Consider the following 21,687-nt stretch of genomic DNA (forward strand, 5'->3'; position numbering starts at 1 on the left):
CGCAACACATATCTCCACTGGGACACGTGAAGTAAAGCCCTTAACAACCCTTGTCCACGATAGGTTCTGAGTCCAAACTATAGTACTATCGTTCCTAAGGTGTCAGGCAACTATCACTATGTAAACATAACATACAAGCATTCATCGAATACCACGTATAACATGCAGTAACGGTCAGCGTATAAAAGTGTTTGCGTTGTGTGTCGATTGTGATTTGAATAAGCAACGTATGTAACACCCAAAAGTGCGTAAAGCAAAAAGGGTTCGCGTATACTCACAGATAGCGTTTAATAACTAAACACCGTCTTGGATTGAAGGGAGCACTGGAAAGTTAGCCTGATTAGAGAACGATAGCATAAGCGATGAACGGCGCGTTAAACGGTGATGAGTGTGCTGAACGACGAATGTCATCCGATCGGATGACAATCCGGACGGATGGTCATTCGGTCGGATGACAACCCGTACGGATGGTCATCCGGTCGGATGGCCATTCGCTCGGATTGGCATTCGTTTGGGATGGATGTGTTTGTGTATGATGGCTTTGAAGTTTTCGTTGTGGCATTTTAAAAACAGAGAAGTATCTCTACCTTTCAGGTCGTCCAGTCGAACGGTCGTTCGATCGGATGGCGATCCGTCCAGCGAGACATTTCTTGGAGAACAAGTTCACAGCAGGATGGTCATTCGATCGGATGGTCTTCCGATCGGATGACAATCCGTCAGAAACTAATTATCTTCGAAAATTTGTAAAAAGTTTAAGTGTTGACGACCAAATGTCATCCGATCGTCGTTCGAACGGATGGTAATCCGATCGGATGGCAATCCGTTGAACAACCTGATCGTTTGATATTTGAAATATTTCGCTAAGTTTGAAAAGTTTTGCGGTTTACCGAGATGGTATGACAACATGTTAAACAACGAAAACCCCGTCAAGTCCAAGTCATCCGATCGAATTGGGAAATCACCCCAGCCCGATCAGTTACTGTTCGTGACGGTTGTTTCTGTTCAACCCGCTAAGTCGGTCATCTCGTTGATAGGAATCAGATCTCAGACCGACACTTCACTAGAGAAAGAGTGGAAGGCCTGAATGAGTTCAGATTCTATCGGTTTTGAGCACATGTGTGTAAAAGGGTTGAAAGAAAGTTATGAAAACATCTTTCACTTCTTCCAATCTCGAAATGTGTAGATTTATTGCGAAATCAGCGTTTAAACATGTTTAAATCTCTTAGATCTGAGTTGTTCTTGGTGGAATGAGGCCAAATCTTGAAGTTCATCAGAACCCCATGATGACATCACCCTAGAACACCTCAAATCAGTCGATTTCATGGTTAAAAGTTTAGATCCAAAGGTGAAAAAGATGAAGAAGTGTGTGTAGATGATAGATGTACAAGATTTGAGTTGAAAACTTACAAGAATCGCGAGAAATCGAGGGAAAATGGCTGAGAAGTCGAAAAGTCGCACCAGAGCTGTCACATCACAGTGCTATTTATAGGATTCCAAAAGAGGAAAAGCGGTGCAGTGTCGGATCGGATGGCAACCCGATCGGATGGTCATCTGATCGGATGGTCATCTGTACGGATGACCATTCGATCGAAGGGTTGCCGCGAGTTCGGTTTCGATGTTTCGTTTTGTGCGTTGAGCGTTGCGATGCGTTTAAGCGAGTGTCGATTATGTGATGCGATAGATTTAGATACTAGTCACACAAATAATATAACTAACATATAATTAACCTTACGCTTAGCATTTGCGATTAGATTGCGTTGTGATAGAGTTGCGATTGTGTTTTGATTAATCACCACAAACATAACATAAACATGCACAAGTAACACATAAATAGCACACACACGTAAAACAATATATAGAATCTATAATTCAAGTTGCGAATGCGATTGCGATACGATTAGCGATAAATTAGATTAGCAATTAACATCGATTAAACCTCGATTATTTAGATACTCCACATAATACAACTAAAGTAAACAAATTAAAAGATTCGATTACAAGTCAAAGAGTACAATTAGCAATTAAGCAAGGAGTGACAGATCGCAATTAGCAATATTTTCTTCCTTTGACTTTGACTTTGACTTCGAAAACGCGGGGTGTTACAGTGTGGGTTTGCAAATGTTCCACGAGAAGGTGAAATTCCACAAGAAGATGGACCTTCACGTGAAGGTGGTGAACCTATATATACCTCCTCTTGTGTCATTCGCAAACCAAGGTTTTAGATTTGGGGGAGAGATCACCACTTGGTCTCTCCCGGTTTCCATGATGTATCATCTTTCGGTATTGTTAGGATGACTTATTATGTGTCGGTTTGTAACGTTATGCTGTCCGAATCAATACAAGAAAGTTGTTTATCAATCTCTAATCTTCCGTCTTTGAACAAATCTCACACTAATCATTGTTTTCGATCCGAAACACGAACTTTCACTACAAATGTTGTACCTAAATGCGCATTCCTACTCTAGCATTACGTTAGTTTATTGATAATTTATGCCCATCTTCAACTTTAATGCATTATAATCATTGGAAATTGGAGATCAATTGAGGCGTAGTGAGGATATAACATAAATATTGATCGGTTATTTACCTCAAGTCTAAAGATCGATGAGCATTCAGAATCGTAGTCTATCATCTGGAACAACAAGAAAAAAGAGGGAGGTGGCAATATCGGGTGAGCAGAATAGGGATGTTGTAGCAACATTGTTTCTTGCTCGCTCAGGGTTGTTATAAATAGGGGTGTTTGTAATTAAATAGATACATTAAATCCAGATAAACCAACTAAAAATATCAATAGATATGAAATTTAAAGTAGCAGTAGCCAGAGCTAAAATGGGTAGCCCGGATCCCCAAATGTCACAATGCATGATGTGTAAAGACAAAATCTCACAAAACAAAGATGAATATAAAGGTAATCTAGTAGATTTCATAGTACAGCATACATTACAATTGTTTTTCAAATACTTAAGCTAAAGATTAGCTAGAAAACGAAAGATGTGGCATGATAAAAATCTAACGAACAAGATGAGAGCGCCACTGACGACGAGAGGTGGATGTAGCAGCAGAAAATGCGTAAAGATAACATGGTGCAGGTTAAACACCTGATAATGTTGGTGAGAGCCAGATTAGCGAGTGTATGTAAGAGAAATGTGATATATGAGTTAAAAGGTAATACGTACAAACAAACACGTGAGCTCCTTTCTTGCTTACGCCTAATTAGAACTTTGCTAAGAATTTTCATCCGACTTCACGTAATATCGCTTGAGACGTTCTGAAGCCGTCTTTACCTAATGTTAGCAAAGGGAATGAAATATTATAAGATCATAAAAAATTTAAATCATGTGGAAATTCATTTACTATATTGTGAATTTACCTCATCATCCCAGTTCGTTCTCCAAATCAGATATATAAGCGTAATAGTTTGAGCTAGAACACCTCCCATCATTCCAATCCATATACCCTATCAAGTAAATCCAATTTATCATAGATAATATCGTCCTTAATATTAAGACTTTGGTTTCTAAACATTAAGTTTTTATATATGTACCTTAACTTCAAGAGACGTTAAATATCCGAGCAAAGCTCCCAATGGAACACCGATGAAGTAAAAGCAAACGAGGTTAACGATTGCTACAGTTGTTTGCATACCTGCTCCAATTGCTACCCCTGGTGACAAAATATATTTTCTCCACATGGTGATCAGTAACATGTAAACTTTCTAAAAATAGTGTTTGTACATGTATGTGGACTAACAATCTTTTCTGAATGGAAGGAGTTACCTGAGAGTACGGGGTAAACACTGTTCAACAGAACCGAAAAAGAGAGAAGCAAAGAAAGATCTGATATCGTATCCGCAACTCTTTCATCATTCGTAAACAAGTACGCAAGGCTTTTCCGGAACACCAAACAGAGAACAAAGAAGAACACGCCTATCACAGTCGAAGTCCCCAACACCACTTTTATAGAAAATTTCACTGCTTTCGCATTTCCTCGCCCTAACTCATTTGCCACCCGGACACTTTACAATGATAAAGTTACAATATAGCGCAGTCAGACAAATATACAAAATTGTTTCATATTTTTCTATGTATGTTTGCATTACAAGTATTAATAACAAAATATTGATCTTGGCTTATATATTTTGGTGTCAACTGGCATCATTTTTTCAAGGTAACTTTTGATAACTTACCATGCGGCACCTAAGAAACCAAGGATTATCATAAACTCCCACACGCTAATGTTCAGGCTGTAAAAGAAACGTAAAAAAATGAGTTGAAGGTCTTCCAAAATGACCCGTAAAGAGAAAAATAAGAGCATGTGTTGATACCAAATGGAGAAGGCAGATATAGCGACCTCTGCGTTTGCCATGTATCCAGCAAGTAAAACCAGAACAGCATTGTACCATAGCTCCAAGCTACACATAATGATGGTTAGACTACATTCTCCTTTTGAAGTCTAATAATGGCTATCACAAAAAAAAAAAAAAAAAAAAAAAAAAAAAAAAAAAAAAAATTACCAGAGCATCACACCAGAGGATACTGAGAGCTTCACAAGAGGCATCAGATCCTTAAAGGCAGCAAAAGTGAACCCTTTCCAAGAATTTGGACACCATCCTCCAAAAATATATATGAATTCCCCAATAACAAGAGACCATGATGACATCACGAGTGCAAGCATTGCACCCGAGACCCCCAAATTCAACTTATACACGAAAAGCAGTGACAAGAGTATGTGGATGGCGAATTGAAAAACCGAAAGCCATGCAACAATCATGTTTTTTAACTGTGCTTGCAGATACATTTGTATAGTCAGGCTAAAAACATAGGTATAGGCTTGAGGGATGAACCATAGTGATATGTATCCACCACTGTTTGCTATTGATTCTTCCTCACCCACGAGTTTGAAAATTTGGGTACCGAAGATCAAGACCGGGAGAAAAATGGTCAAGGTAATGAAGTCAACGATCCATGATCGTTGCAAGTGAATGCCCATCATGTGGTCTTGGCCGGCTCCAAATGATTGCCCGCAAAGGGTTTCGGTTGCACTTGACATTCCCAACTGTTGATAAAAACAGTCAGTTATTACAGTTATTACGAATAAATATACAAAGTCTAGGTAGACATTATTACCTATATATAATATATATCACCGGTATAAGTTGACTTTTTAAACTCAATTCAAATATGTTGACTTTATTATTAATAATACAGGCGAAAGAGTGTGGTGAACTTACAAGTATTCCGTTGATAAATCGGATGCTAAGTGTTTGAACAAGTGCGTAGCCAGCGAGATCTAAGTCACTGACATGGCCAATAAATGACTGGGTGACAACAACAGTTCCGAATGAAGAAACCCTTGCTATGACTCCTGGTAATGCAACCCTCCAAGTCTTTTTCGATTCGGACCATATCCTTTGTTTTAGGTCCCCTTCCTCTTTTTCTTCATTTCGAAGAAGCGTTGTCTCAATCCCATCATCCATCCTGGCAATGTAAAGGCCCAAGGCTCTTTTTTACGCGTAATCCTTATAAATAGTGGCAGATATAAGACGTTTTCTGAATGGAAGTAAAAAACGGGTTCGCTAAAGTAGGATTGGACTATGTGTATAAAAAGTATGGGCCTGCAATTTTTTGTTAAAGTGAGATTCGATTAAGATCAAGTATTTAGACCCAAAAAAAATGCTGATTGAACTATTCATATAATTTATTTTTTTAATAAAAAATAGGAGCCCAATATTTGGAGGCCTAGGCCCAAGCCTAAAAATAGGAGCCCAATATTTGACTAAATCACCAACATTAATTGTTTAAATTTTGGGTGAATTCAAATAAGTAAAATCAGGTACCAAACATTATCACCAACTGCCCCAAGCCCCCAACTACCAAATGCATGTAGTTATCATCCCCACCACAAGTCACAACCATACTACACCAACCGTTTGATCATCAATCATACATTTTACAAATCCGTATAAAAAATAAACGTTACAACAAATACTAAGATGTAATTGGAATAAAATCTAAAAACTAGAAGGTGACTGGTAACAGTAAGGAGGAAATTCAATGCCCAAACACATACTTTTTCAACATCATTTTTTTAACGGCCAACAGAATCAATCCGAAGCACTCTCGGAACACCAACTGGACAAACGGAGTACTCCGAGAGTAACCCGAGTCCACCACCAATTTCGGGAAAAACCTAATAACTCATCCACCCGTAGGCACGACGGAAATTACCAGTAAAACTCATTTTTCTACATCATTTGATTTACATAGTAACAAAAACACATTCTGCCTTACTCCTCTTGAGATAGTTAAAACTTTTATTGAAACTAAATAAAAAAAAATGGTGAAAAAACTTACTAGTTGAGGAAACAAGATGCGGACTATGGCCTTTGCACTCTCACTATCACTCTCTTTCTCTCTCTCTCTCTCTCTATAAATATATATACACACACATTGGTTGGTGAATCTGACGGACAGAAGTTGATGATGAAGTGAGTGGTGGGTCATGGAAAATGGACTTTTGGAATTTTCACAAGAGTAGTAAATGCAACTACCTTTCATTTTAAAGATGCCCATTTTCGACTTTTGGTTATGTTACAAGTGGAAGTGTGGAACAACCTTTGATTCAACACTATTATGAAACACAAAGTCGGCGACGAACTCAGATAACGTACACACACAACTTAGATTCCTTTTATTAATCAAAAAGTTCCACAAATGAAAAAAAAAAACAATAAAATGAAATTAAAATTTTGAGCCAGGATGATACTAAGTTACTTATTCAAATTTCCAACACGGCTTAACTCAAATCCTGCTGATTGGAAATTCAAATATAAATCACTAACAAAATAAATGATTCAAATAAACTAAGAGATAATTCCAAAAGGTGATATCTTTTTGTGAGTTATATATCAATAAACTAGGTTAGAACCCTGTGTATTACACGGGTTGAATACATATAATTTTATATATTAAAAAATAAAAAGTTATATTTTTATGAACCTCGTATATTGTACGGGCTAAATAAATGTACTTTTATATATCAAATAATAAAAAGTTATATATTTGAAAACCATGTATATTACACAAATTAAATAAATATAATTTTGTATACTAAGTACTAAAAACGTCGTATCTTTAAAAAACCCGTGTATAATCAGGTTGAATAAATCTACCAAATAATAAAAAAAATACATCCTTAAAAACCCCGTATATTACACGTGTTGATAGATCTAAAAAAGAGTTATATCTTTAAAAACCATGTCTATACACAAATTAAATAAATGTAATTTTGTATATTAAATACTAAAAACGTCTTATCTTTAAAAAAACCCATGTATAGTCGGGTTGAAAAATCTACCAAATAATAAAAAAAATTGCATCCTTAAAAAACCCTGTGTATTACACGTGTTAAATAAATCTAATTTTACATAGCAAATGATAAAAAAAAAGTTATATCTTTAAAAACTTCGTGTATTACACGGGTTATATAATGTAACTATGTATAGTAAATAATAAAAAAATTATATTTATAGTAAATAATAAAATATTTATATTTTTAAAAACTCCGCGTTTTACACGAGTTGAATAGATACAATTTTGTATACCAAATAATAAAAAAATATTTTTTTAATAAATTAGGATAACATTTAATATTAATTTATTATTTATATATTTAATATAAGATAAGTAGGAAAGAGAGGTATTTGTTTTAAAAATATATTAAATTAACAATTTAGATTTGAGGATAATATTTTATTAAATTACGATAAGATTTAATATCAATTTATTATTTATTTATTTAATTATTATAAGATAAATATAGATTTGGAGATATCTTCAATGAATGACACGTGTACAAAACTTGATTTCTTTTATTACAGTAGATAGATATACCTAATAACAGAATCAAGATTCATCTTTTGGTTTCTAGTATCCATATATACCACCAAAGGCTATGTGTTATTGTTTTCTTTTTACGAGCACATCATAAAATGAGTGTCACATCACCCGATCACTTTCACTCACTTTTTTTACCACTTTCACTCACTTTTTTTACCGTACTATGTTTTCATTTCACAAATTTCACTTCTCATCAATAATTTATTTAGTCATTACCTATTTATTTAAATTCAATTTTTAGTATAAATTAATTTAGACAAATAGTTAAATAAATAAATGCAACTTATGTTAAAAAAAATAACTAAAAGAAAGTAGAATGAAATAAAAACGTTAGAATTACAAACACATAATATTAACCTATTTACACTCTAACTAAACATACGTATGCTCTAATTAAACATAATGAACCCTAATTAAACAAAATGAAACCTTAAGCCTTATCAGTAATTGAAAATGGAGTCAAATTAGCAGTCGGAAACAATGTTACGTTTGTCCTCCCATGGGTCATGGAAGGACCAGTCATCGCCACCTCTTAATTCCTCTTCGTAAGGATGTTCGTATTCTGCTCCTAGGTTTGTGGTACACCTTTCCTCTTCAATGGGGCCTTGCTCCACCCCAATTCTGAGTCGGCTAAATGTCTCTGAACTGGGGCTTGCCCCGCCCAATTCTCAGTTGGTTAATTGTCTCTAAATTGGGGTAAGCCCCTCCCCAATACCCAGATGGTTTTTCACATAGTCGAATGCCCAGTTTTATTATTTGTTCGTCCATGTAACTGATTCATCATTTGAATAAGGATGAGGCTTTAAGCGTAGACGTGGTGATATTGAGTGTTTAAAGGTAGAGGGTTTAAAGATGGTGGGTTTGAGCATATACGGAATGATAATCGAGTGTATAAAGGTGGAGGGTTTGGGAATGTAGGGTTTGAATGTCGACGGGGTGATCATCTAAGGTTTGAAGGTCCTACTGGTTCGATTGGAAATGGATAACCGCCACCTATATCTTTGAAAGTGATTTGGGAAGTGCAATTGTGGGTTGGAAGAAGAAGTAAGTTTATAGTTACTGGAATCCATTGGAATATATTCGTTGGAATAATTGTTATTTTTTTAAAGATTTTAATATATTTCATTTTATATTTATAAACGAAAAATAAGATAAACACATCTAAAATTAAATATTGATATTCACTAGATTAGATAAATAAAATGAATTTTGCAATGATTTTGAAAAAAAAAACGTGCAAATTGTGTGTTGGTTTTTGGGTAATAAACATTCAGATTTTGGTATTTGATTGTATTTGATCAGACATATGTCGGTTATACCTTGTTTTTAACATTGTATCAGAGCTTAGGGTAAGCTCTTGTATTCAGATCTGAGTAAATCTGAAACTAGGTTTTGAGGTCGTGTTTGTCGCAATCTTCTGATTTTTGGTCTTGATTGAAGTTATTGGGTGTTTGAGGGGCTTCGTCTATAACCCTAAAATCAAAAGTTACAGACTCAGACTCTTATCTGAAGAACCCTAACTTAGGGTTTGTTGATCTCAAGAGTGGAAGTTGTTCGTGTACTATCTTCTTAGCCAAGAATTTGTAACCATAAGTGAAGGTTCCAATTCTTGGGAGCTTTCTAGAGTTACCCCCCCCCCCCCCGTGAGATCATTCCTTGTTATTTTACTTGATTATGTTTTCATTTTAGGCATCTTGACTGGGTTAGGGGGTCAGTGTTGTAAACAGCAAGAGCCACTCCCTGTTATTAGTGTTGCATCTTTTTGTTGCATTCTTATTTGTTTTTGTTGCTTTCTGTGAGCGCCCGGTGTTTGTTTAGATCTAGGGTTAGGCTTTTGCGTTAAGACTTGTTCCGGCACCTTTTGAGTGACAAACCAGAAATCTTGGCAGTGACATAGCTTTACCTTTTGTGTGCCTGTCTGACTGTTGCTGTGTATAGTCATGGTTGATGGTGAAGGTGATGTTGTTACACTTGCTAGTAAACTTGATGCAAGTGATCCATTGTACTTACATGCAACTAGCTCTGCTAATTTGACTATTGTTAGCATAAAAATGAAAAGAACATAGAATTATACTGTGTGGGCAAATGCAATGAATCTTGCCCTTCAAGTAAAAAATCAATTGGGATTCATTGATGATACTTGTGTTAAATCTGAGGATAATGAGGTTCTTGTTAGGCAGTGGGATAGGTGTAACTCTATAGTTATTACTTAGAAGGAATTAAAAGAGACTTATGACAAAGTTGATGGGTTTATTGTGTTTGACTTGCATCAAAAAAATTAATTCATATTCTCAAAATGGTTTGTTTATGTCTGAATATTATCATTAACTGAATATCATGTGGAAGCAATTGGATCAAATACTTGCCTTCATGTACTTGTGATGCATCAAAAGAATTTAATAACTTTTTCCATATGATTAAGTTGATGCAATTCTTGATGGGTCTTGATAGTTGTTATCAGTCTGTTGGAACTCGTTTGTTGACTAAAAAACAAATGCCTACTATAAAGGAAGCATTCGTTATTATTTTAAAAGAAGAGTCACATAGGAACTCTAGCACTGGCAGTCAAAAAGGAATAGCACAAAGAGTTGGTTTTACATCTAGGGCAAATCAGCTTGTTGATAAAAAGAAAATAGGCAAAGGATTGAATCCGGGTCTAAAATGTTCTCATTATAATAAATTGGTCATACTATAAAAAAGTGTTTTGAAATTATAGGGTACCTCCCTTGGATGAAACCAAGAGGTGCTTTTGTAAAGAAAGTAAATGCTAGTAGTACATTTGAGTCTCATAACAATAATGTGACATCTTTTCCTGCTAGTACATTAACTGTGGAACAGGTTACAAAGCTTGTGAGTTTGTTAAATCATAAGTCTATTGAGGGTCCTCAAAGCTAGAGTGTGTTAGGTATTACAAATTGTGTGTTCAGTTCTTTAAGTATGTGTAAACCTATGTATACTTTCTCTAGTTCTTTTAGTTTACATAAAGAGTCAAATTGGATTGTTGATTATGGAGCTAATCAACACATGGTAGTGCTATAAAGGATTTAAATGAATTTGTAGATATGTCAGATTTAAACATAAAAGTTAAATATCCTAATGATACTGATGCTAAAGTAACTAAGATTGGAAATCTAAAGTTAACTGAAAAGGTCACTTTGTTTGATATGTTTGTTGTTATTAGTTACAAAATTTATTTGATGTCTGTGTATAAACTTGTTAGGGATAATAAGTTGTATGTTGTGTTTGATGAAGATAGTTGTTATATACAGGAGTTGTACTCAAAGAAAGTCCTGGTGACTGGCAGTCAACTTGATGGATTGTTCTTTATGGTGGAACCTGTATGTCTTCTAAGGTGTGTTTTAATAGTAGTGATACCTTAAATTTGTGGTATGCTAGGCTAGGCCATCGTGCCGACGGATTGTATTTTTATGGTGGAACTTGTATGTCTTCTAAGGTGTGTTTTAATAGTAGTGATACCTTATATTTATGGTATGTCAGGCTAGGCTATCTTGTTGATCCTGTGTTAAATTGTTTAAACGTGTCACTAAACATAAGAGATGAACCCTGTGAAAAATTGTTTAAAGTGTCACTAAACTTAAGACATGAACCCTGTGAAGTTTGTCATAAAGCCAAACAACACAGGGCACCTTTTCCTTTAAGTGAACATAACTCATAAAAAAAATATGTGAATTGGTTCACCTTAATGTGTGGGGACCTTATAAAATCATTAGTAGGGAAGGGTTTATATATTTCTTAACTATTGTTGATGACTTCTCTAGGGTAGTGTGGGTTTGCCTTATGAAAATAAAAGTGAGATGTTTTTAAATACTCAAACTTTTGTTTATCTTGTTAATGATCAGTTTGAAAAACATGTCAAGGTCTTTAGGAGTGACAATGGTAGTGAGTAGGGTTGTAAACGAACCGAACATTCAGTGAACAGTTCGTGAACCGTTCGGCGGGAAGTTCGTTTATGTCCGTTCGTTTAATAAACGAATGAACATGAACAAGAAATTTCGTTTGATTAGTTAAATGAACGAACATGAATAGAGGTTCGGTAAGGTGTTCGTGAACGTGTTCATGAACATTCGTTCATTTGCGTTTGTTAATGTTCATATGTTTGTGTTTTAATTTAATATATTTGTACTTTAATATATTTTATCTATAAAATTATATATTAATAAACTTTGATTTATTTTATTACCCTAACAATTAAACCATGAAACCCTCTTTCACCTTGTTTATGCACCATTTCCCTTTCATTTCTCATTATTTACATCGGTGAATACGGTCGATCTCCGTTCCACAAGAAGGGATTCAAGTTCCAGTACTACTCTCTGAGCCATCTATCTTTATCCTTCGTCGCGTTTTCCAAATTTATTTGTATTCGTGAACCGTTCGCGAACACGCTCATTTCCTTAATGAACGAACACGAACATAAAATCTCGTTCGATAAGTGTTCATGAACCGTCTGTGAACACATTTATTTCCTTAACGAACGAACACGAACAAAGCCTTGTTCGTGTTCGTTCGGCTCGTTTACAGCCCTAGTAGTGAGTTTGTTAACAAACAAATGAGTGAATTTTTTAATTCAAGGAGTATTTTACCTCAAACTACTTGCACTTATACTCTACGCCAGAATGGTAGCTGATTTGCTTAATGTAGCTAGTTCTTTACTGTTTCAAAACAATCTTCCTTTAAGGTTTTGGTCGGAATGTGTCTTAACTGTTGCTTACTAGATTAACAGGACTCTATCATCTGTGCTTAGTAGTAGAACCCCTTATGAATTGGTATATGGCTATAAGCCCTTTCTTGAACATCTCACCTTTTTTTTGGTGTTTATGTTTTCGTACTATTTTAAATAAATCAAACAAATTGGAAAGTAGGGTTGAAAAGTGTGTCGTAATTGGATATTCTAGTCTAAAAAGGGTTAACTTTTTACTTTAGAGAGTAAACTGTATTTTCTAAATATTTAAAGTTTTACAAACATGTATATCCCTTTAAAGAAAGTTATATCAGGGTAGATTGTTGATTCGGTCAAGTTCTTCACACAATTACTTTCTCTCTCTAGTTCACTGCGATTAGGGTTTTGTCTAGGTGGATCTGATTCTTGTTGAATATGATCTTAGATTTGATTATTAATGTTGTCCGTAGTGTAGGATTTCGTATTGGATTTCGTATTGATAATCGTCTGACCCGTCTACCTGCCATTAATCTGTAATCGTCTCTTTTTAATGAAAAGAGTAAATTACAAAAATCGTCCTTTATGTTGACACCAAATTGCAAACTACGTCCTTTATCTTCAATAAGTACAAAAAACGTACTCGATGTTTGCAAAACCTTGCACATTATGTTCTTTAGCCAGAACTCAGTTAGTTTTCATAGTTAAATATGACCAAGTGAACCCCAAATAAGGGTATTTTGGTCATTTTACCTTATATACTTAAATAAGGGTAAATTACACTTTTCGTTTTTTATGTTTGTATCGGATTGCAATGGTTAGCCTTTTACAACAACCCTCCTTAAAATATTTTAGACACCCCTAAATGTCCTAAAATACACCCCGTATATGAAAACCCGCCCCGAAATACCTTTATTTCATTAAATAACAAATAAAACAATATTTAGGATTCGCTCGCGGGGCGTGACACCCTTAGTCGAATCTCTCGCGGGCCGCGAGGTCCATTCCTTGCCGGACACACACATGAGCCACGTGTCAGGACACGTGTCGAGACCTGCCATGACTCAGCAAACCCTAACCGCCTTTTTTGGCTCTGGCGGGGCGCGAAGCCCTCTTCTGTTTCTCTCGCGGGGTGCCAGGGACTCCCTATACAGCTCTATATATAGAGGAGATCGGCTCAGTTCACAAATCGCTCACAATTCGAATCTCTTTCTAAATTCTGAATAGCAATTATAATTCACGGGTGTTATACACCCTAAATAGCGAAGCTCTGCCTCGTTGTAAGTATCATAACCCCCGGTTATGTATTAGTTACGCTGCCCGATTGATCTAATGCTCCGTAACGCATGTCAAGGCTCTGTCTGACTCAGTCGTTGGAGTTCTGTCTCGGGGAGGGTTTCACTAATGTAAATTGGGTTATTATACTAACGTATGTGCATTGTTTAAATTAATAGATTATAACCAGGAAGTCACCAGAGAAATACCTAAAATAGCAATGTGAGTAATTCCTCTTTTCACAAAGTGTTTTTACAAAACCTCAATTTGTTTTACATTATAATTAACAGTGATTGAGTATTTGTAATTCTACAATTATCGTCGGTATGTTGGGATTTTGTATACAAAATTTGTTACTACATTGTGAGTAGTAACATGACCACCAGTCATTGATTGACAGTACCATGGGTGGTATTTAAGGTAGAAATATAAACAAATGTAATTGCGAGATCTCCCTCAATGTTGTAAAATGATAAAATCTGTTTTGATTAAACTGGAATTCACTCACCAGTATTTCTTGCTGATAAAATGTTTTAAACACGTGTTTCAGTTAACTTAGTGTGAAGTCAATAAAAGCCAGCCGGAGAGCACTGAAGGCTTAGAAAAGTGGCCATAAAAGTTACTTAATTAAAAAGGAAATTTGTTTTCAATAATTATGGTTACGTCCTACAAATGTACTAAAATGAAAATCGGGGTTTGTCCCACTTGTCTATTATAAATGTATTATCAGTAAACCTTGGGTTTTTCCCATTTATCAATTTTAAACGTTTTGGTGTTTAACTCTAATAAAAATATTTCCTAACTATGTTCCTGATGAAAATTTCCGCTGTCAAATTAATAAACACCGATACCATCTGACTGGGTCACTGCTCCCGCTCCCGAGGAGGGGTCCGGGGCTGTGACACCTTTAACTTTAATAATTACAGTTACACCCCTTTATTTGTAAAACTCATTAAACTCTATGTCCTTTGACCCTAACCTAGTTAATATTCACAGTTAAATTTAGTCATGTGGACCTCTCATGAGGCAAATTTGTCTTTTATCTATTTATTTAAAATTATAAAAATATAAACCCCTTATCTTTGAACTCTATCTCTCCCTCTCTCAACCTTTTCTTTTTCAGATCTCACAGGTTGAACAACGATTATCTTAAGAATGAATTAATTACTTTCTTTTATTTGCAGGTTTCCAATAAACATACATATCTTCAAAGCATTAAATCCATTTAATTCACATGACTTTTCCATAACACCTTCGTATTCATTGCAAATAATAAAACCTGCAACAATTATATCAGCATTCAACAATCTTCAAACCATTGTGCAATATCACCACTTACACCATAATATCGCCGGAGACCATCGGTCACTATCTCCATCTCTCTGTTCAATTTCGGATTAGATCTAAAACAGATCTGCGATGGGGAATCGGCCGATTACCATGGTCAAATCAACACCATCGCGCCTCTCTCACCCACAGCTGAACCGTTGTCCTCACCCCCACACGTTTGCCGCCAGAGTCTTTGGCAGATCTATACAAATAGGAAAAAAATTAAGAGTGAAATAAAACGAACATGGTGGTAGCGGTCATCCCTATCACAGCAGGGTAACTAGAAAAACAACCAGTGGTACCGAATCTTGGTGGTGGGGGCTGACAACAGAGAAAGCCCGAGATGAGATCTATCACCGGAAGCTGCCGATGGTTAGATCTCGATCAGAATCTGAAAAGGGATGATGGTGATGTTTGTTCAGTTCACTGGAGCAACTCAAAAGGTTTGTTTAGTTCTCCGGAGCACTAGCCAGAACCTTAGTTTTGACCGGAATGGTGGTTGGCTGATGGTGTAAGGGAGAAAAAGGTGAAGTGAGAGAGAAAAAGAAGAGGTTTTGAGAGAGAGAAAGATAATCGGTTTATATTTTTATAATTTTAAATAAATAGATAAAAGACAAATTTGCTCTCGTGTGAGGTTCACATGACTAGATTTAACTATGAAAATCTATCTATTATACTAAAAGAATACATTTTAGCCACATGTCCTTTTCTTAGGCAATCATTTTATTGATGTGGACACCCTCTTAGGCCAGAGAATTCCCTCTTGGGCGCCAATATCTTTTCCTCCATTCTCCTTTTATATCACACGATCCTTCTCTCACACGCTCTTTTCTAACCCTATTTTATGATCTGATGTATCATCATGTCTCATGCTTCTCATCTTCTTCTTGAATTCCCACCCAAATCTAACATTAATTTTTCTATTGCTTTTCTATTCGTGTTGCCTAATCCCTGGAGGCTGGAAATAAACCCTAGAACTGTTTCGGTTGCATCGCAAGCAAGAATGATGGCTTTGGGGTGTGGTATCGGTGTCTAGGGTTGGCGAATCGACTTTTCCGGCGAAGTTGGTTAGGGTTCAGGCCGAGATTCCGGCAACACAGGTAAGACAATGCCTCGGTTTTGTTTAGATTGGTGGCATATGGCCCTTTTTTGGCTAGATATGGTGTTAACACTGGTCTGAATCAGTGAAGAAACTTATTGAGATAGGGTAAAGTTCATCGATGATGGTTGTAGGGGTAAACGTCAAGAACAATCCAACGATTGAGGTATGCAAGTTGATGTCCCTATATTTTTTCTCGGAGAACTGACCTTAATTTGTGTTCTGAATTAAAATTGAAACTGGTTTGTGCTCTGAAATACAATTTGTGTTTGTGATTTTTGCTGTTACTGGCCTTAATTTCACCTGTTCTAATCTTTGCTTTTTATCATCTTTTTTTTTCTCTATATTGAATTTTTGGGTTTACCCGCATGATTAGTGAAACTGGATTAGTGAAATAAGGTGTTGTTCTTTGTATGATATGTTTTAAATTTCCTTTTTTACGTATGGGTTTCTTGATGCAGACCAAGCGTTTGTTTAAATGTCTCAATGAAAGTTTGGATTGAACATCATCAAAATGGTATGTTGCATTCTTGAATAGTGCCTCACGTATATGTAGAAAAAAAGAGTATTTTGTTCTAAATGGTTAATTTCCATGAACATCCTGTTTAATTTGAATGTTTTTAATTGACTGCTTTAAACCGTGATTTATAAATTTTTGGTTTTGGCAGCCACCAAAAAAGTGTTATAGTGAAAAGCTTCGACTCCAATGGCTTGTCAGAAGGGAAAAGAAAGGTAATCGACATTTTTATTGTATTCATATGTAAATTTAAAACTGGCAGAGAACTCAGGCTAGAGAGGCAGGACGATATTATTGCCGCATCACTTGCTAAGAGCCTCTGCATTAGTGATGGTCTTATAGTTTTAGTTTTAGGTGGTACGGGCCACAATTTGGTCCAACTCGGTTGAACCAGGACCAACCCGTAGCTTTTGGTCAAGCGAGATCCATTTGTCTATGTTGGTGCGTAGGTAGGTAAGGATGAGTCATGGGGTTTGACCTAGAGTCATGGGGTTTGACCACCCTTTCCCTTAAAACCATATTTATATTTCCTTTTAAAGGAAATTTAAGATCCTTTAGTATATTGAATTAACATAGTCAAACTGCACACATATAAATTCTTATCAACACGAACACGACCCGTTTAACCTGTAATGAATCATACATGTTGATTTATAAGCGGGGCATCGGTAACATTTCTAATAGTGAATGTGAGTGTTATAAGTAAATAATAGTATGCCGAAACTAACATTATTATGACTAACCATATAAAATAGAAACAGGAAAAACAAAAACAAACATACAAAAGTTTTTTTCTTTTTTTTTTTCTAAATAGTTAAACAGGTTAACGGGTCAACCCGTTTTTATATGACTCAACCCGAAACCGACCTGTTTTTAATAGGGGTCAACCGGAACCCGATGCGTCTTTTAAACGGGTCATGTTAGTCAACCCGAACATTTTTTTTTCGTGTTGGGTTCGGGTCTTTTAAACATGTCGTATTAGTCAACCCGGACATTGTTGGTTTAATTGTGGAATTAGTATTGGTTGATTATGTGTACTTTAATTCTTAGATATGTACATAAGATATGACAAATGATTTTTACTCGTGTATTAGCACTAACTCGGTAAAATTAAAGATGTTATTTTCAATATGATTATTTATGAATTTTTTGTTTCCAACGTGGTTCTTTAGAATGACAACGTGCACAAAGTTTTCAGGATTTTATCTTCAAGATTATATATGAATTTCTAATTATAGATAAGCATTATTGCCAACTTTCATTGCAAATATACAAAATAAGCATCCCAAAGTAAAAGAATAAGTGGGTTGATATTCAAAAGTCTATTAACTTTTCTAAATAAAAAGACCAGCTTATGTGCGTTGTTTGTTTTTTGGATAGGTTCTTTTGATCACTAGATGAATAATATTGATTAAAGATACCTGTGTTTACTTATATTTCATTCATATGATGGGTGATTTGTTTTTCTATAAGATACATGTGTTTATTTAAATTTCATTCATATGATGGGTGTTTTGTCAACATCTTACTTTTATAGATTAAAGATATATGTGTTTATTGTTATTATTATTTTTTTAATTATTTTGGTTTTTAGATGGGTGATTTGCATTACTCTTATTGGGAACACGGCTCGCCATTTTAACGTTGTGATCAAGTGGTCAACAGCCATCATTCGTGTTCAATCAATAGGTGTTAGGGCTGTGTGGATGGTTAAAAGTCGCGAAAGGACAACGGTAGTGGGCTGTCAAAACTGGATAGCAAATTCACACTTTCAGCCGTGATTTCGAAACCAAATTATGTGGTACAATGCAACAACGAGTTGGGATCTTTTGCAGCTGTTTGAGAGGTGTTTGAGGACTGAGAACTATGTACAAACAACCACAGTAAGGGTCGGCAAGGGCTTCCAAAACAGACTGACATCCACCTTTTATTTTGTTTATTTAAAAAAAAATATGTTTTAAGCGGAACACATCATAAACATCAGTATGTATTTAATTTTTATTACCTTTTCTTTTTAGGTATCATAGTTAAAGCAGTAGTTCCAGCATTCTGTCATGTTCTATTTCACAGTGATGGGCGTAGGCGAGGACTCGACATAGGCATAGAGACAAGAAGCACGACAGCGGAGTAGTGATGATGAAGATGATTTGAGGAGGACGTAGGATTTGCTTCACAAAGTATTATCTATTTGCTTATTTTGAAATTGCAAGCCAGGAGGCGAAGATGGCGTACAAGCACTTCATCATGAAGGTACCTTCAACCGGGGAGTGGTGTATAATGTCGGGGATATTAGTCGGACTTGTGTGGTCCCCCTATAAAACAGAAATGGAGATTGTTTGGTGTAACACCTCGAAAAATTTCGTCCAATAATGTCTTGACACGTGTCATAAGGTTCCGTTATGTGAAAACATACTTTAGAGGGACTAAAAGTGACAAAACAGTGAAAACTATGGAACGTAAGGGTCCAAAGTGTCAACAATGGATAAATAGGCTCTATGATAACCCCACATAATGTTTATAACCTTTAACGGATGGTTCATGGATCATACGACGCGGAAATTGCCCAAAAGTGAAGTATCGTAAACTATAGGGGCCAAAAGTGTCAACATGTTTAATTTATACCTCTGAGTGAACTTTTGGCAGACCCGAAGCTTTGCATAGCTAAAATATACTCACTAGAATATGTGGTAAAAATTTCATGAAGTTTCGTCAACGTATGAGAAAGTTATGGCCAAAACCGTACTTAAGGGACTAAAAGCGTCAACGTCGAATTCAGGGCTTTTCGGTTGAGCGCAAAGTTATCCGAGAGCATTACCATGTTGGTAAAAGTCCTAAGGTTCTTAAAAACCAAGTTTGGGGGTTTACGGGTCGAGAAAAGTAGCCGAAACATCGCGTACAAGCTCAGGGACCAAAGCTGTCAAAGTTGAAACAAGTTTGGCTGAACCAGGGTCAGGCGACCCGCCTGGTAAAGCCCAAGCGGGCCGCGTGGGGCTGCCAGCGAGCAGAAAATTCGTTTGGGTCGAATTGGGTCCGAATTTGAGTTGGTTACAGCTGTTTCTTGCCTCTTTTTGCACCAATTAGAAGCCATGCATGGCTAGGCAACAGTAACCCACGAAATTGTGACTTTAAATCAGATCTTTGATCATATTCTCGGCACTTGAAGTTGTAAACAAGAAGCTCTCTATCAAGAACTTTCAAGGCAGTTTCCTGGAGACAATCTGAGCAACAAGGCCGACTTCTAGTGTTCACTAAACCTCTATAGGACTCTTGTAAGCCTTCAATTCGTTCTTTAATCCGTTTTTGCTTTGATTATTAGTAAAAGTCAAACTGGGTGTTCATAAGCTTTGACTTTCTGATTAAACGGATTTCTTTCAGTCATTTCTCGAATTGAAACTTGTTATAGATTGGTATTTATGTGGGAAACAAACCCTCTAAAGGGCACTATCTGATTCCCACTACATGCATGCTTAATGTCGAGTCAAACCTATTTCTAAAAAGTCAACAGAAGCAATTTTTGTGAAAAATGACATGATTAATGATATAGATGACATGCAACCTGATTGATCATTAAAAATGACTTGTAATACATATAAGAATGTGTTCTAATCATCATCAACTCGACGATCTATAGTATAGCCACGAATCGGAACCGAAAGTCTTGTAAAACGATTATTTCGTAGACTATCGAGTCGGATTCGTACATGCATGTTCGAGATCTGTATTGGAAAGTATTTTTGACTATTTTTATTTTAGTTAAACTTTCTGGAATTTTCTTTGATTGAGTCTATGCTTAGCCTATTCGAATGCTTGTTTCCGGTTTATGCATAAAGTTGACTATTTTGCCCTTTTTGAGTTAAAACGGGATTTTTGGAAAAGTGAAAGGATAGAAATCTTTATTTTTAATATATGAACTTGCACCGAAAATTTCGGATCAGTTGGTGGTCCAGATTGTGAGTTATGGCCATTAGCGTAAAACTATATTATAAATTTACATAAACGGTCCTTTTCGCGTAGAACCCGTTTCTGGCCACGTTTTGATACGAAACTTTTTACCAACAGATGTAATATAATATTCTGGGAATTTTGATGATTTTTAATTAATTTTTGGCTGAACGGATCCTAGATCACCTAGTCATTTCGGCTTATGTCGGTTTTGACCGTTTTAGCCATAAAATGAGTTTTACACATTCTTTTGACCCGAAACCTTTGCTACTGATTTTGTATGATGAATAAATTATTTTAAGTATTCTGGAAATATAAAAATCTCAGATTTAATTTGAAAACCCGAAAACGCCCTTAAATCGTATTTTTAGCGTTTTAAGCACATAGTAAGCGTTATACTTGTTTTAAACCTATAAGACTTATACCTACTGATGTAAATTACATATTTTCATATAATAACAGTAAGTATAATATTTTGAACTCAGGTTTCCAGTTTTGGCATTTTTAGCCCTTGTGAAATTACTAAATTACCCCTACGGTGCATAGTTTGGTTCTAAATGATATATTTGGTATATGGGTCATACCCTACTGATATAATATGTTATATTAGGTATATTTACTGTATGAACCAGACCCGAAACTTAGATTTCTAATTTTACCCTTTTATTATCTTTTAAATGACCAAAATGCCCTTCTAAGGCATAAATTGAGTTTAAAGTTATCCCGGGCAATATAGAACATAACTTACTGATATAATATCATATTTTAAGCATATTATCTCAGGGAACTTGCATTTGAATCATTGGCCTACCCGTATCGCCCTTTTCGCGTTCGGTTCGATTTACGTAACTAGTTTGCGTAAATTGACCGAAACGGGTCAAACGATATCATTTTTATTTCAAAATCCAGAATGTATTTAGTATACCCATATTATACAAGTATTCAAACT

General features: G+C 35.7%; 1 protein-coding gene and 2 long non-coding RNA genes across 6 annotated transcripts; 1 reads left to right on the forward strand and 2 right to left on the reverse strand.

Moving 5' to 3' along the window:
• Window positions 1-2,881: 2,881 nt before the first annotated feature.
• LOC110918344 (protein DETOXIFICATION 24) lies at window positions 2,882-6,465 on the reverse strand. Of its 2 annotated transcripts, none has more exons than XM_035984942.1 (10): window positions 6,354-6,465; window positions 5,231-5,614; window positions 4,514-5,055; window positions 4,325-4,411; window positions 4,187-4,243; window positions 3,777-4,015; window positions 3,545-3,663; window positions 3,371-3,457; window positions 3,177-3,284; window positions 2,882-3,098 (listed from the first exon to the last, which is right to left on the reverse strand). In XM_035984942.1, the coding sequence occupies exons 2-9, from the start codon at window positions 5,474-5,476 to the stop codon at window positions 3,225-3,227; spliced, it is 1,437 nt and encodes a 478-aa protein (XP_035840835.1). In that variant the 5' UTR covers window positions 5,477-5,614; window positions 6,354-6,465; the 3' UTR covers window positions 2,882-3,098; window positions 3,177-3,224. The 2 variants fall into 2 exon arrangements, with proteins under 2 accessions (XP_035840835.1, XP_022018382.1); XM_022162690.2 differs by having other exon boundaries at window positions 5,231-5,485; window positions 6,354-6,463.
• Window positions 6,466-15,010: 8,545 nt separating this feature from the next.
• On the reverse strand, window positions 15,011-15,778 carry LOC110918341. Of its 2 annotated transcripts, none has more exons than XR_002581241.2 (2): window positions 15,474-15,778; window positions 15,011-15,382 (listed from the first exon to the last, which is right to left on the reverse strand). It is a non-coding gene; the product is annotated as an uncharacterized LOC110918341 (long non-coding RNA). The 2 variants fall into 2 exon arrangements; XR_002581242.2 differs by having other exon boundaries at window positions 15,483-15,770.
• A 147-nt stretch (window positions 15,779-15,925) lies between these two features.
• Window positions 15,926-19,165, forward strand: LOC110918339. Of its 2 annotated transcripts, XR_002581239.2 has the most exons (6): window positions 15,927-16,280; window positions 16,366-16,445; window positions 16,741-16,796; window positions 16,948-17,011; window positions 18,391-18,679; window positions 18,815-19,165. It is a non-coding gene; the product is annotated as an uncharacterized LOC110918339 (long non-coding RNA). The 2 variants fall into 2 exon arrangements; XR_002581238.2 differs by having other exon boundaries at window positions 15,926-16,445.
• The last annotated feature ends 2,522 nt before the right edge of the window (window positions 19,166-21,687 follow it).

This window comes from Helianthus annuus, chromosome 16 (assembly GCF_002127325.2).
Source record: "Helianthus annuus cultivar XRQ/B chromosome 16, HanXRQr2.0-SUNRISE, whole genome shotgun sequence".
Taxonomy (NCBI): Eukaryota; Viridiplantae; Streptophyta; class Magnoliopsida; order Asterales; family Asteraceae; genus Helianthus; species Helianthus annuus.

What these genes read in the sequence shown, in the direction of transcription:
- LOC110918344 (XM_035984942.1), bottom strand. Translation starts at nt 5,476, where the DNA reads ATGGATGATGGGATTGAGACAACGCTTCTTCGAAATGAAGAAAAAGAG. An exon ending in TCCTCTGGTGTGATGCTCTG is followed by an intron (nt 4,412 to 4,513) that starts GTAATTTTTTTT and finishes CATTATGTGTAG; the next exon opens with CTTGGAGCTATGGTACAATG. An exon ending in TGTTTACCCCGTACTCTCAG is followed by an intron (nt 3,664 to 3,776) that starts GTAACTCCTTCC and finishes TTTTGTCACCAG; the next exon opens with GGGTAGCAATTGGAGCAGGT.